The sequence below is a fragment of the Hyperolius riggenbachi genome, chromosome 1 (assembly GCF_040937935.1).
Source record: "Hyperolius riggenbachi isolate aHypRig1 chromosome 1, aHypRig1.pri, whole genome shotgun sequence".
NCBI classification, from domain to species: domain Eukaryota; kingdom Metazoa; phylum Chordata; class Amphibia; order Anura; family Hyperoliidae; genus Hyperolius; species Hyperolius riggenbachi.
The window spans coordinates 93,657,666-93,672,868 of NC_090646.1; the positions used below are offsets into that span (position 1 = coordinate 93,657,666).

The window sequence follows — 15,203 nt, forward strand, 5'->3', positions numbered from 1 at the left end:
GAAAAACCCTTGGAGTTAACTTTGAAGTAGTTAATGGACACTTGATTTGTTTATTTTGACAGCACATGTGACTTTGTATAGCTGAGCGCACTTTTATTGGTTGAAACATTTCTTTGTTACAGCGGGTACAAATCTTGCAATAAATCTGCAGGTAGTCTACTTCCTGCTTCCATGGAAGCAGACATAGGGTTAAAATCCTGTGTTTACCAATTAGCTGCTCTGCAGAGGCAGCCAGATGACACAGCTAAGAGATCAAATTAGATTTGTGAAGGCATGGTATAGAAAACAGGAGGTTGAGTTAAAAAGAAAATGAAATCATCAGCATAAGCAGCTATTTTGTATTCCTTTATTAATAGCAATCTGAATGCCATGGATGGCCTGTTTGCCATGGAAATAAGTATATTGAATATTCTTCCACTGGAATTTCTCCTGGCATAAAGGCTGCCATGTTCCCCCCTCCTCACAGTCCTTATTTACAGAAGTCAGAGATGCTATCTTGACACATTCAATCTAGATAATCTATTTGAATAAACTGTCTTAATCACCCACCTCCCTCTGTTGATGAAAATGTATTGTTTACTTCATAGTAATGACTACAATAAAACAATTAGCTTCCTGAAATCTCTGTGGCCGGGACTGATGGGCAGGCCTGCTGAAGTAGGCTAATAAAATTACTTTGAATGTAAAATAAAAGGTAAAATGGAAGTTTATTTTGATAATGAGACATATTGTTGGCATGCAGTTTCATGAGCTATTGAGATGCCCTGGGTGCTAAAAAGGGTGCTCGGTTCACGTTAACAGCATTCAGAAAAGGCTCTACCGATAAGATGAAGATGAGTGGGGAGAGAGGGCACAACTTGGGAACGCCTTTCTAATCTTATAATGCTTTTACTGGACAAATAATTGGACAAAGGCAACGTTCTATTGGACAAAAGCAACAGTAACAGTTTTATTAACATACAGCAATAAAAATAAACATGCGGCCTGGCAGAAACATCACTTCAGGAAGTAAGACCTCCGAATCTGATGGCAAGTTTATAGACGGATGACAAGATGAAAGATCTTTAGTTCTGCACTTCAACCAAGTGTTCCTTCTCTGCTGCCTCCTACTTCTGCAGAAGATCCACGTTCTTAGATAACTGTATAGTGAAGAGGTCTAAAAGATGTAAGGAAAAACACAAAGGCTATCATTCATAAAGCATTCCCGCATGCGGAAATGCGTAATACCGCTGACTTTACCGAGCACTGAGCAAGTTTTGTATTCATAAAGCCTCTTTCCGCATGCGGAGCTGACATTCCCGTGCAGAGTGACAACGTACCGCCTTGTGCGGTGTGGATACGCAGTTATCCAGAAAAAGTATCAAAATGTTCATTCATAAACATTTCCGCATAGCGGTATGCGGAAGGGGATTACCGATCCCCTGGATGTAGCGGGAAGCTTGCGGAATACATGTAAGTGAATGGGACGGACCTCCCACACATCAGCAGAGAGAGCACCGCATGGAGGGTCTCGGCCAGCTTTTCTGTTTCCGCATGCCTACCGCCCGCCTACCGACACCATTCTCCAGAAAACCTCCGCACTGCTACCGCCCCAGGCACAAACTTTATGAATGACCACCCAGAAGGATAAACTACCGACGGCGGTATTCTCCCGCACGGGTTCCCCTTACCGACAGCCTGTTCATGAATGATAGCCAAAGTGGACATATTACGAACATTGATAAGTTAGAACATTAAAACTACTGACTGTTGAAGTGAATATCTATGATTATCTCAGTACAGTCGCACCTGTTATTATTTTAACACAGGCCAAAATGGAATGACTAGTGATGTCTTACATACAGTATGTGTAATGTATATGTGGCCCTCAGTAGATTGGCATACCTCCCAACAATTTGAGACAACAATGAGGGACACTTTTAAGACACACCCATAGTCATGCCCCCACCACACTCCTAGTCAGGCATACCATAAAGAATTAATAAGCATAAGATGTAATTTTATAATTCAAACCACACTGGTCCTTTTTATCATCACTACTTTACCCTTTATCTTAACATTTAAAAATAAGGAATTTATCAATTTAAACGATGGGAACAAAGTTTAAAGTCAAAAGAAGTGAACCTAAACCATACTAAATAAAAAAAAATAAAGTGTTTCACTCACTTGGGGCTTTTACCAAACCCTAGCCAAACCCCCGCCCCCCCCCCCCCCCCCCCCCTGCCCTCAGCCATCCTGTGCCCGGGCCGGTCCTCAACGATCCTCCGTTGACCTGCTGCTTAATTTCGATTCTGCCGACTGATTAGTTGGCAGTCCACTGTGTGCACACCCTTGTTCGTGGTCGCATTGGCGAGAGTATCTACTGCGCCGGACTCTATTGCGGACACGAACACGTACGGTGATGCGCACGGGCAGTGCGGCGCAGACGTGGTGGGCTGCAAGCTGATTAATCGTCAGAATCTAAACTAAGACGCGGCGGGGCAACGGAGGATCGTTGAGAACCGCTGCGTGCACAGGACAGCTGCGGGGGGCTGGTAGAAGCCACAGGTAAGCGAAACTCTTTATTTAGTATGGTTTAGGTGTGCGTGAAGCCCCTTTGTCCATGGATTGGACAAGGGCAGTGTTTTTCCCAGGCTCTTTTAGCTGGGTGCTAGTTTTGGTGAGCACCCCGGTTGTCATCGGCTCACCTCTTCCTATTCTGTAAGCAGAATTGCTCACAGAAGCACTTGCCCTGCATTCTCTCATTTCACCCCACCCGGCTACTTTTTCATGCCACCCGACTACTTTTCCATGCCATCCGGCTAGAAGAAATCTCTGGGGAGAACACTGCAAGGGCTCTGTGGGAGAGAGGGAGGCTTTGCTGCCCCTTTCTTCCAGAGCCCGCCCATACCATGGATCATAAGATCTGGTATAGCTCAGGCTGCAGAGCCCATGACTACCTGAAAACCCCAGCATGAAGTTCATTGCTTTTTCTTTTGATATCCGTAAATTTTTACTATTGATAGGGAGATACATTATCTGCTATTTAACCTCATTAAAAAAAAACTACAGCAAACATTTAAGGTTCCCATTGAAACGTTAAAATTGATTTTCTCAAAAACAACTTATTTTCTACGAGATCGAGCATGAAAATTTTACTCGTTCACCCCAAATCCCTACCAACCTCCCCAGGCCCCTCTATAGCCCTCACTTACCCCAAACCCTAAATAAGCCCCTCTCTTCCCCTTCTGCCCACCACTGCAGTACCTTCGACAGCCTTTACCTCCCCATCAATTAGCCCCTCTCTCCCCTTACCCATTCCCAAGCACACTTTATAGCAATGAAGAGCTATGAAACGTGCTGGGGGGGAGGTGTACAGAGAGGAGCTTACTGTATGTTGGGGTTGGGGAGGATTGAGGGTGCTGGTGGATGGTTAGGGGGGAGAGAGAGATGCTAATTGAGGGTACTGGGGGTAAGTAGGGATGGAGAGAAGTATTCCATTTTTTTATATAGAATTTTCTTGAGTGTTACTGCTGCCTTTTCTTTGCACTCGCAACATTCTTATTAATGTCCAATTCCATCCCCACCCTCCTTTTTTGTTGTTGTTTTGCACTCAACATTGTATTCACTAATTACCCAATCGTGGTAGAAGAAATGGAAGGTAATGCGACCACAACGCAGTTTGATTGCGCTTGTGATTGTGTTACCTACTGGAAAAGGGGTAGGTGTGTGTGTATTTTTTTCCCTCATTAAAAATCCTCTCAGTATAGGATTTTTAATAAGATATACAGTATATTTGCATTTCATTTTGCATTGACTTACCTAATCCTCCACTCCGGTCTTGCAGCGGCAGTAGCACAGGATCTTCTTAGTGCTTCTCTAGGCTCTCCGAATCCTGAGACAGAATGACGGCAGAATGACGTAGGGAACTAAGAACACACGCAAAGAAAGTATTCCTAAATCTAGACTTAGTTCTGATTTAAAAAAAAATCAAAAAGGTCCGCACACTCAATCCATCCAAGATGAAGGTTTATTCAACCAATGTGACACAAATCCACTCCATTAGCCAACGACTCGTTTCGGGGCCCCGTGGGGTCCCCTTTGTCAAGGTAAAATCTTGACAAAGGGGACCCCACGGGGCCCCGAAACGAGTCATTGGCTAATGGAGTGGATTTGTGACACATTGGTTGAATAAACCTTCATCTTGGATGGATTGAGTGTGCAGACCTTTTTGATTTTTTTTGACTACAGTTCACATGGTCCGGCACCTCCACAGTGGTGTGCGATTCTCCCATTGATCTTCTTTAGTTCTGATTATCACTACCCTCAAAATCATTCCATTTACCGCAGATCAACAGACGTGTGACGAAGCCTCTGCTACATATAAGATCTGTTCACACATGTCCACTGTAAGAGCCTGAGCCCACTAACGCAGTTGTGCACAGTTGTGTCCGCTTTTCAGTATCTGTAACATTGATGTGTAACTGAAAAGTGGACACAACTGCACACAACTGCGTTAGTGGGCTTAGACTCTAAAGGAATCCGCCGTCTCCAATGCTGTGAGTGGAATGTCCTGCTGCGCGGTACACAATCATTCTGTACACTGGGCATGTCATACAGATCATTCAATGTGATGCAACAGATAAATAGAGTCTCTGGGAACTAGGGTTCTGTGCCATGGATGCAAGTACAGAGCACCCCATGACATGTGTAAAAGGTTAGAATTAACCTCTTAAGGTGGCCATACACTGGTCGATTTGCCATCAGATTCGACCATCAGATAGATCCCTCTCTGATCGAATCTGATCAGAGAGGGATCGTATGGCCACCTTTACTGCAAACAGATTGTGAACCGATTTCAGCCTGAAACCGTTCACAATCTGTGGTGGTGGTGGTGCTGCCGCCACTCCCCGCCCCGCATACATTACCTGTTCTGGCGGCGCGAGTCACCTGGACACCGCTGCTCCGTCTCCGCTCTGGTCTCCAGAATGCTTCACTTCTTCCTGCCCGGCAGGAAGTTTAAACAGTAGAGGGCGCTCTACTGTTTAAACTTCCTGCCCTGCAGGAAGAAGTGAAGCATGCCGAAGACCAGACCAGCGCGGAGACGGAGCAGCGGTGTCAGCGGGACTCGCGCCGGCAGAACAGGTAATGTATACCCACTGTATTGCGTCGGTCGCCGGGCATTCGAACGCCGCTATCGACACACTCCCGACCCGCCGAAATCTTCCGCACGGATGGATCGACGGGAGGCGACGGATTTCGGACGGAAATCCATCGTTCTGTCAGCGGTGTGGGCGGTGATTTCACAGCCGTTTCGATCACTGTGATATCGGCGGGAAAATCGTTAGGTGTATGGGCCCCTTTATGGTCTGTAATATGTGCAATCTGATGGAAAACGTCTGCACTGTCAGTTCAGTTCTATACACTGCAAGGATTAATAGCAAACATTATTTCAGCTTGATTATGTTGTCTTTATGGGTGTTCTTCTGCCCATCAGTTCTTCTGCCCATCTTTTAGCATAAATTGGGAGGTACGAATGTCAGTTTGCTGCCAGTTAATAAATTCGTCCAGGTGGGCATAACAAAGCAGCTGATTATTGTTGGAGCAGAGTGGTCTGTACAGGCAGATAGGCACCCAGTATAACAAGTTAGAACTCTTTACTGAATGAAACGTGCAGAGATAAATCATACACCACCATCAGGTATTGCAGCTTACTTTAAAGGACCTCTATCGTGAAAATCTTAAAATTTAAAATATATGTAAACTTGTACAAATAAGAAGTACGTTTCTTCCAGAGTAAAGTCAGCCATAAATGACTTTTCTCCTATGTTGCTGTCACTTACAGTAGGTATTAGAAATCTGACAGAACCAACAGATTTTGGACTAGCCCATATCAACCACTTTACCCCCGCAGTGCTAATTATCTCCATCCCTCTGCGCACCGTTTCACCACGGCGTATTTTTCTATTTACATTCTGGGAGTGGGCGGGGGAACGCGTGCACACACTCTAGCCAGCCCACACAGCAGTTGACTAATTGGACATTAGGAACAAGTGTTCCTAAATCCAATTAGAGTCCCCGATTTGATGAATGAAGACTGCTTCAAACAGAAGCAGTCTTCATAACAAGCCGCAGGCACATTGTTATTGTGTCCGTGTGCGCGCGATCGCGCGTGCACACACCCACCCGCACAGCCCTTGCAGTCCAATGATTGGTTTTGGGGACCCCAGTCCCCAATAACCAATCATACTGCCTAATAAATAAATAAATGAAGACTGCCTGGAAGGAGTGAAAAATGCTCTGGTTTTTAAGGGGAAAACCCCTCAGTTGTGAAGTGGTTAATAGGGGTTCACAGGGATTACTTTATTTTCAAAATGCAGTTAGTGAATAGCAGTTGCTCTGTTCAACTGCCAAAAAAGTGTACTGTGAGCAGGGAGGTCAGTATCTTTGTATAAATCTTTTTCAGGGAGTGTATTTATAAAGGATAAAGGCCATGCTGAGAATCCCCTATGGAGAGATGGACTAGTCCAAAACCTGTCAGTAATGGCAGATTTCTACTACTTACTGTAAGTTACAGCATAATAGGAGATAAGTAATTTATGTCTCATTTTACTCAGGAAGAAACGTACTTCTTATTTGTATGTGTTTTAAATTTTAAGATTTTTGCGACAGTTCCTCTTTAACCAGCCGGGCGGTATGGACGAGCTCAGCTCGTCCATCACCGCCGGAGGCTGCCGCTCAAGCCCTGCTGGGCTGATTTTCATCAAATAAAAAGCAGCACACGCAGCCGGCACTTTGCCGGCCGCGTGTGCTGCCTGATCGGTCCCCCCAGCCGCCTGAGCCCAGCGTAGCCGGAACAAAAAGTTCCGGCCAGCGCTAAGGGCTGGATAGGAGGCGGCTGACGTCAGCTGACGTCCATGACGTCACTCCGTTCGTCTCCATGGCGACGAAGTAAGCAAAACACGGAAGGCCGCTCATTGCGGCCTTCCGTGTTACTTCTGGCCGCCGGAGGCGATCAGAAGAACGCCTCCGGAGCGCCCTCTAGTGGGCTTTCATGCAGCCAACTTTCAGTTGGCTGCATGAAATAGTTTTTTTTTTATTTAAAAAAAACCCTCCCGCAGCCGCCCTGGCGATCTTAATAGAACGCCAGGGTGGTTAAGGACTTCTGAGGCAAACTGAAAAATCTAGTTTTTACTCACCTGGGACTTCTTCCAGCCCCGAGCAGCCGTCTTAGTCCCTCGCCGCAGCCCCGGTCCTCTTCGGTGTCCCCGCTGGCTGCTGGCAATAATGGCGACCTGTGACATCTTAGTGACATCTTGTGGTTGCTTGACTATACAGCAGTTTAAAGTAATTCTGTTGATAATGCCAACAATTACACTTGCAGCAAGGTGGGAGATTCCGGTCACCCTCATGGCAGTTGTACTCCAGAGTGCTGTTGCCAAGATCTCAGAGAAGTGCAATCTGGGCCTGCTATCAGTTGTGATAGTTAATAGCTTGTTGCAAATGAAAATTAAATATAAACGTTAAAGAGACACTGAAGTGAAATAAAAATTATGATATAATGATTTGTATGTGTAGTACAGCTAAGAAATAAAGCATCCGAAGCACAGACATAAGTCTAACAAGTCTAATATTGTTTCCAGTACAGGAAGAGTTAAGAAACTCCAGTTCTATATGCAAAAGAGCCATTGAAACTTTCAAAGTCGCAGAGAGTTCTATCTTCTGAAGCTTATTATCTCAAGTGTCTGGTACTATATTGTTTTTTAGCTGTAGAGGAAAGTTCAAAAGTTCACTAGCCTGCTCTGTAAAATCATTTAGAATGCTGAGTAGTGTGTAAACTGCAGATATTAGGGAATGATGCAATGTTATAAAAAAAAACAAAAAAACTATACAGCTGAAAATAAAAATATGAGAATATTTTCTTTGCTACTAATGTTCTAGTAATTATCCATACTACACAACCAATTCATTAGATCATCGTTGTTCCACTTCAGTGTGCCTTTAAATTGTAAAGAAAACAGACTAATAAAGTCTTGATCTATATTTATGGCAATTTTCCTAATTCCTGCAAGTATATGGATTCAATTTGTTCAGTTGAATCCTCTGTAAAAACAGGAAAGCCATGCAGTGGAGAGGAAAAGTCGCATTGCACATCATGCATGCAGTGCGGCGGGTAGCAGGAAAAAAGGGATGGGTGTGGACGAAAAGGGTGCCGCCATAGATTTTAATGCATTATCTTTAATACGGCAGAAAAAAAAGCAGAAAAAAGGGTGCAGCGAAAAATATCATTAACAACATTAGAACATTAAAGCTTTTGAAGTAGTTCTCGTTTTAGAAGCTTGCAACGTTATAGTTTTTGTCATATTTTGTTTTATGTACAGATTTTACATTATGAAAGATATTATTGTTTCTATATGTAAAAGGGTGTTTCTGCAGAGGGAGTGGTTAGGGTTAGGCAACACCAGGGGGAGTGGTTAGGGTTAGGAAACACCCAGGCGGCAGTTAGTTTTAGGCAACACCAGGGGGAGTGGTTAGGGTTAGGAAACACCCAGGCGGCAGTTAGTTTTAGGCAACATCAGGGGGGAGGGGGGGGGGGTGATAAGGGTTAGGCACCACCAGGAGGACGGTTAGGTTAACGCACAGCAATACTAAGTCTGTGCGACATTCACAGTGCACACGTTGCGTTTGTGTGTAACGTGTAGCGTTATTAGAAAGTGTTGCATGCTGTGCGTTATACACCTTATTAGCTGTGTTGCACTGTTTTCACATGCTCAGTAATGACTTGGAAGCATACTTTTCATTGCCTGTATGCTCTACTGTATGCAACGATAACGGGGCATTAACTTGCAGTGCGACTTTTTTGGGGCGTTGAGTTGTAATTTTCATTGCGACTTTAACATTGCATCAAACCGCAACGACCTATTGTGGAAGAGGCCTGACATTCAATCATTTCAGTTTCATCCATTTGACCCCTTTGCTTACCACAGTCCTGATTCCTTGGAGTCGGTGGATTCATCAGAATCCTCTAGAAGAGGAAGAGCAAGAAGTTTTCTTAGTGTAGTTAAGCAGCACATGTGTAGTCCCCGGTTAACAAGCAATATGGACTGTAGGTTTGTTCTTAAAGGATACCTCAGGTGACATGTGACATGATGAGATAGACATGTGTATGTAGTATAGTGCCAAACACACAAATAACTATGCAGTGTTCCTTTTTTTCTTTCTCTATCTGAAAGAGTTAAATATTAGGTATGTCAGTGGCAGTTCCTGTCTGAGTCAGGACTGGGTCAATAGCTCATAGATTTTAGCTCCGGCATACTTCAAACAAATGTGTAAATGAGCAAAAACAATAAAACAGTAAAAACTTAAATAGTAGATTTAAATATAAAATAAAACTGTGAAATATCTTAAAAAGTCATTTTTAGGAGAAGGAGGATAGATACAATTGTTTATTTCATTGGTTTATATTCACCTCGGGTGTCCTTTAACCTAAGTCTGAACACTGTTCCACCTCGGTCCCCTGTGCCACGTTCTGTCCCCCTATGCAACCTTTATTCCTCCTGTGCCACCATTAGTTCCGCTGTGCCATCACCAGCCCCTGTGCCACCAATAGTCCGACAGGATGGATCTTTAACGATGCCCAGGCAATACCAATTGGCGAATACTGTACACACATATGATCATCATTATCGGCCTTTTCAGAATATGGTTATCGTATGTTTGTTCGTATGTTTATAACTTTATAGGGGACACCGGTGGCAGAAGGATCAGCAGGAGCTATAGGGATGACACTGGCAGCAGGGACAGCAGAGAACCAGTGTGTCATCTGGAGTTAGCGTCAATGGGGAATCAGTGTGTGGGCGGGAGCAACAGCCGATGGGGAATCAGTGTGTGGGCGGGAGCAACAGTCATTGGGGAATCAGTGTGTGGGCGGGACTGACATTGGCAGAATACAGGTCCCCTTAGTTTATATTCAAATCAGTCATTTGTCTGTTCTCTTTGTCATGTGACTGGCAGGACCCAGCTATGGGCATACAACTGGCCAGAGCTGGCAGGATTGTAAACTGAAGAGGACCGAGCAGCAAGCGCAGGTAATTATGTTCACTGAAAAGCCATAGCTCTGAACTAAGAAAGGTGGGGCAACATTTATTATATGGAATAGGGATTGGAGGGGAAGCCATTGTATGATGGTGGCACTTCTTATAATGAAGGGAGGAAGGTGGCATGGGCGGGAGGACACTGGGGCACTGTGTCTTTCCTACCTCCTCCGGGCTCCAGCTGCATACAATGAACAGAATCCTACATAATAATGTCTAAGTGTCCCTGCGTCTGTGTGGAAAACGAATTGTGCATGTGCGCGCACGCAGTTCAGCCAGCTCTAACAGCTCTGCGTTGTCCCTGTGGTTGCTAGGGAAACAGGGACACACAGCACAGAGCTGGGAGGATGAAGTGGCGGAAGGAGGAGGATGACGGGGCCAGGGGGCGGGCGTGTCCTTGTACCGCTTTTACAGGACAGCCAGTGCGGGGATCACAGCCAGAGCCTAGCGCCCATTTTTAAACGGGCCTTAAGCCTAGTAAGGTGAATAAAAAAAAACTCCCCATGTCACCCTGAGTCTACGTAGGCTTAAGTAAACCAAGGGTCTTATTTATTTGCCATAAATACCTCACAAACCTTGTTTGATCCTTGTATGATGTAATTAATGTGTCTGGATGATAGATATTTGCAAAAAAAAAATCTCTATCTCCTGATTGTATGTTCTAATAAGGCTTACAAGCTGAAAGCTTACGGTTTTCCTTTTAAATGAGCCAATATACTAGAGCTTGTATCATCCGGATTCAAAACTTCCTGTCTGTAAAATACAAGCTCTTGTCTCTAGCAATGCTTTGTACTAAGACAAGGAATTACACATAGTGTTTCTCTCCCTCCTGCCTCTTTACCCTCCCTTGCTTGCAGTCGTGAGACACAGGCTGGGGCAGAAATGATTTGTCTGTGATCTGTCCACTCAGGAGCAGCTTGCTAGCAAGTAAGGTATTCAAGAGACTCAGAGATGAAGAATACTAAAGCTCTGATACTAACCCGGGGCTCTCTCCCGCCCCATAAACATGTCTAAGTCCCACGCCGTCCTCATGCGGTCTGCCGTTCAGCCGCGGTGAGCTCCGTTACCAGGCTCAGTCGATGCCAGTCAAGGTCTACTGCACATGCGCTGACCTCCCGCCCCTGCGCAGTAGACCCGGACTGACCTCACTGAGCCTTTTACCGCGGCTCAACGCGGCTGAACAGCAGACCGCGGGAGGATGGCATGGGACTTAGACATGTTTATGGGGCGGGAGGAAGCCCCGGGCAAGTATCAGAGCTTTAGTATTCTTCGTCTGATCTTCTTTAACCTCCCTAGCGGTACGTAGCTTATGAGGCTGCGTCCGCGGGAGGGATTTTTTTAAAATAAAACATGTTTTATGCTTCGTAGCTAGCACTAGGCTAGATACCTGTGCCCCCCCCCCCCCCCCCAAGTCCCCCGGCACCTATCTGCTCCCCCGTCACCGATCCCGCGAGAGCTGCAGCTTCCCAATTAGCTTCAGTCGTTGCTATGGCGACGATCGGACATGCGTCATGCGCAGTCCCGATCCTCCCCATAGCGAAGTGCGGAGCTGATTGGGAGGCTGTGCCATTGCGGGATCCCTGGGGGGGTGTATGTATTGCGCCGGTGATCGGGGGGAGAGCGGTTGCACTTGGGGGGCATAGGTAGCTAGCCTAGTGCTAGCTGAAGAATATAGAACAAATTATATTTAAACAAATCCTCCTGGGGCCAAGCGATCCCCTGCGGCGGCTTGCCCGACACTGTGTCAGGCATACCGCCAGGGAGGTTAAAGCAAACTAGACAAATACATCTGTAGGTAACTTTTCGTCAATAATAGCACCATTATTTGGACAATTGGGTCTGCTCAAAAGCCTATGATTTCTGTTTATAATTTTTACATCTGGTTCCTATCATTGCTGAACTAGTTAGCCTTAACTTTATAATCTGAGTTAGGCAAAAAAAAAAAAAAATCTAAAGCTCACCATACAAACATCAGTTTTGACCACTAAAATGGGCCCCACCAGCCAGCATGCCCCTTTTGTGGCCCCCCCCCCCAAAAAAAAATTTTAAGCTGGCGACATCACTGGGTGTGACAAGGGACGGGTAGTTTGGACCAATGCTTCTCATCACTGTTTGTGTTTTAAGGTTATTGGGAACATTTTTATGAGTTATTCTTACAGTATCTAAACTGCATAGTAGGAGTGAGGGTCTGTACACACTGGCTGCATTGTGCTGCATTTTTAAAGTCGCATGCAATTTTAAAAATGCAAGGTCTTTTGAAAAATCATGATCACCTGTACACAGTGGTGCAGTGCGTTTTTAGAAAAACACAATGTATGCGATTTTTTTTTTTTTAATTTTAGGTAAACAATCAGAAAACTAGGACAAGACAGTCCACGCAAAATCACGATTGCATCGCAAATGCACAAAAATCGCAAGTAGAATTTTAAATTAAAAATTGCGCTTGGTGATTTTTAGTGTGTACAGGCCCTGATCAGTGAGAGGTTAATAATTCCAGCCTACATGCAAATGTCATACAAATATATAAGGTGTTTGCAATTGGAATCATCACCAGCAAGTTCGTAGCCGGATTCTAATCCAGTGATGGGAACTCAGTGAGGCTCAGCAGAACTCTGTCTAGTACAGAAAGCAGTATTGTCCAAGTAAACCTCATGTGCAGCTTTACTTCCAGACAGTAATGCATTCACCCACTATGGACCCTTTCACCAACAGTGTAATCCATTGCTGCTGCAAGGATCCTAGCATGCAGATAATAGGTGAAGTTGCCCAAGGTAGATCTGGAGGAGAACTGGAAGGGAAGGGGATGTCATGCTTTCACCAGAACTGGCATGTCTACCCTGGCCCTTGAAATTCCTCCATTCATGAAATGGTAATGTTTGAAGCACGACCAGTAGTCTCCAGACCTCCTACCCCACTTCCCTCCATTCACAGCCCAGCAACAGAGGATGTGTGACAATATCCTCTGCCATAGCAGTGTTGTGATTCCTCACTAGAGGACTTAGAGTCATGTCAGGAGAACTCAGAAGTCTCTGATTTGCTAGCCATGATCATGTGCTAAAGCAGAATGTAATCATAGCATATCAGAGCTTTGTAAATTTATCAGCTGATCAAACAAAGCACATGCTTCTCTGTGAGTTTTCCTAGAGCAGTGATGGCTAACCTTGGCACTCCAGCTGTGACAAAACTACAAATCCCATCATGCCTCTGCCTCCCCGAGTTATGCTTAGAGCTGTCACAGTATTACAATGCCTCATGGGACTTGTAGTGGGACTTGTAGTTCCACAGCTGGAGTGCCAAGGTTAGCCATTACTGTCCTAGAGCATGACCATTACTACTAGAGATTTCAAACAACTTTCTTCCAGGCGGGTGGAAGCAGTGTGCATTCAGGCCACTCCGCCTGCTGCCAGGCCACAGGAGCACCTGCCCCCAGGTCCCTTACATGCCCAATGCACCACTATGGCCTCAATTCACTAAGCTTTATCAAATGTATTATCAAATGTTTTATTGATAAAACGTTCAATAAATCTATAACACCTTAGAGAATTCAAAATTAGATTTTACCCATGAGGTAAATTATCAAACGTTTGATAAAGTGTTTGATAAAGCTCTGTGAATTGAGGCCTATGTAATTTTACTGCAATTTAAAGTATTTTCCCACCCACTTTTTTTCCCTCTTGTCACAAATGCACCGCAATCGCACCAATCGGATCATGATGAAATCACAGCATAATCACGTTTCTAAGTGGACACTGGCCCTAATGCTGGGAATTCACAATGCCGCTCGATGCTCCACTCGATTCTCTCATCTTTTTCCATTCACTTCTATCAGAAATCGAGCGGTAAAACGATCAAACGTAAGACCAGATGTGTCAGAGATTATCTGCTGGAAAAACGCATGGTGTATTCCCCGCATAATGGTCAATGAACTGCAATTTCTCCAACTTGCAGATGTTGTTGAAATGTGTAAATGTGTAATCAGATTGAAATTGGGTCAAAGATAAAAAGTTGCTTCCGATTTCAATCTCTCCTTTTCTATAAACAGTTAAGGCAGCCATATGATTGCCACCAGATCGATGAACAGACAGATCCCTCTCTGATTGAATCTGATCAGAGAGGGATCTAAATGGCTGCCCATACACTGCACACAGATTCTGAATAGATTTCAGCATGAAATGAATTGACAATCTGTGTAGCTGCCGCCTGCCTCTGCACCCCATGTGTGCTCCCCCACCAGCAGCAGCTGACACGTTCTCCGGCTGGCCTTCTTCATCTTCACTTCACGTCCAGTCCTGTGAGAAGGGGAAGTTCAAACAGTTGAGCGGCCTCTACTGTTTGAGCTTCCGCTGGTCACAGGACGGGACAGGAAGATGAAGAAGGCCAGCCGGAGAAAGGGACAGCACAGACCCGGGGACTCGTGCCGGCAGAACAGGTGAGATTATTGTTGCGTCAGTCATTGCCGAATCGAACGCCGCTAAATACGCCCTCCTGATCAAAATTTTCCATCTGGACAGATCGATGGAATCAAGCAATTTCAAGTGGAAATCGGTCGATCGGTCCGTGTTTGCGTAATTGATTTCACAGCAGATTCGATCACAGTGATCGAATCTGCTGACTATCGGCGGGAAAGCTAGTAAATGTATGGGCACTTTTAGGCTCTAACAACCAGATCTGTGCTGGAAGGAACAAATTGTACAGGGCCCTCCTGTGCTTCCCTGGCTGCTGTCTTTCTTGTGTGCCGATTAGAGTGGGGCCGGCCCCCTAATAATACCTTTCTTCATGTACACACAGAGACACATGGTGGAGGAAATGCTAGCGGAACCCTTTCCCAGGAGTTAGGCCTGAGACACTGCAGAGCACTTCTTTATTTCCCTCAGCACTGCAGGTTTTTTTTTTTTTTTTTTTTTTTAAAAACCCTCACCTTAACTTGCATAAAAAGCACGGCAAAAAGCAAAATCACCACGATTGCCATTTTTCGAAAGATCGCGATTGCATCCATCTTTACCGCAATTTTTATATTCAATGGGAGTGTTGTTTTTTGGTTTTTGTTTTTTTACCAAAAATTTGGTCCTTCCCAGCCCCCTATTATCTCTGTATACTCCCTTCCCATTTGATCCTTATGATTGGGATATG

At 44.9% G+C, this 15,203-nt stretch overlaps 1 protein-coding gene across 2 annotated transcripts in view; it reads right to left on the bottom strand.

Annotated features, from left to right (window-relative positions):
• Positions 1–944: 944 nt before the first annotated feature.
• The window catches only part of LOC137545736 (putative nuclease HARBI1), a 46,829-nt gene continuing 32,570 nt past the window's right edge, over positions 945–15,203 (bottom strand). The window contains exons 3-5 of one of the 2 annotated variants that reach the window (XM_068267320.1): positions 8,962–9,004; positions 3,802–3,874; positions 945–1,156 (exon numbers count right to left, since the gene is read on the bottom strand). In XM_068267320.1, coding sequence (XP_068123421.1) covers positions 3,859–3,874; positions 8,962–9,004 — 59 coding nt within the window. In that variant the 3' untranslated portion in view covers positions 945–1,156; positions 3,802–3,858. The remainder of the gene's footprint in view (positions 1,157–3,801; positions 3,875–8,961; positions 9,005–15,203) is intronic. The other variant, XM_068267313.1, reaches the window with a different exon arrangement.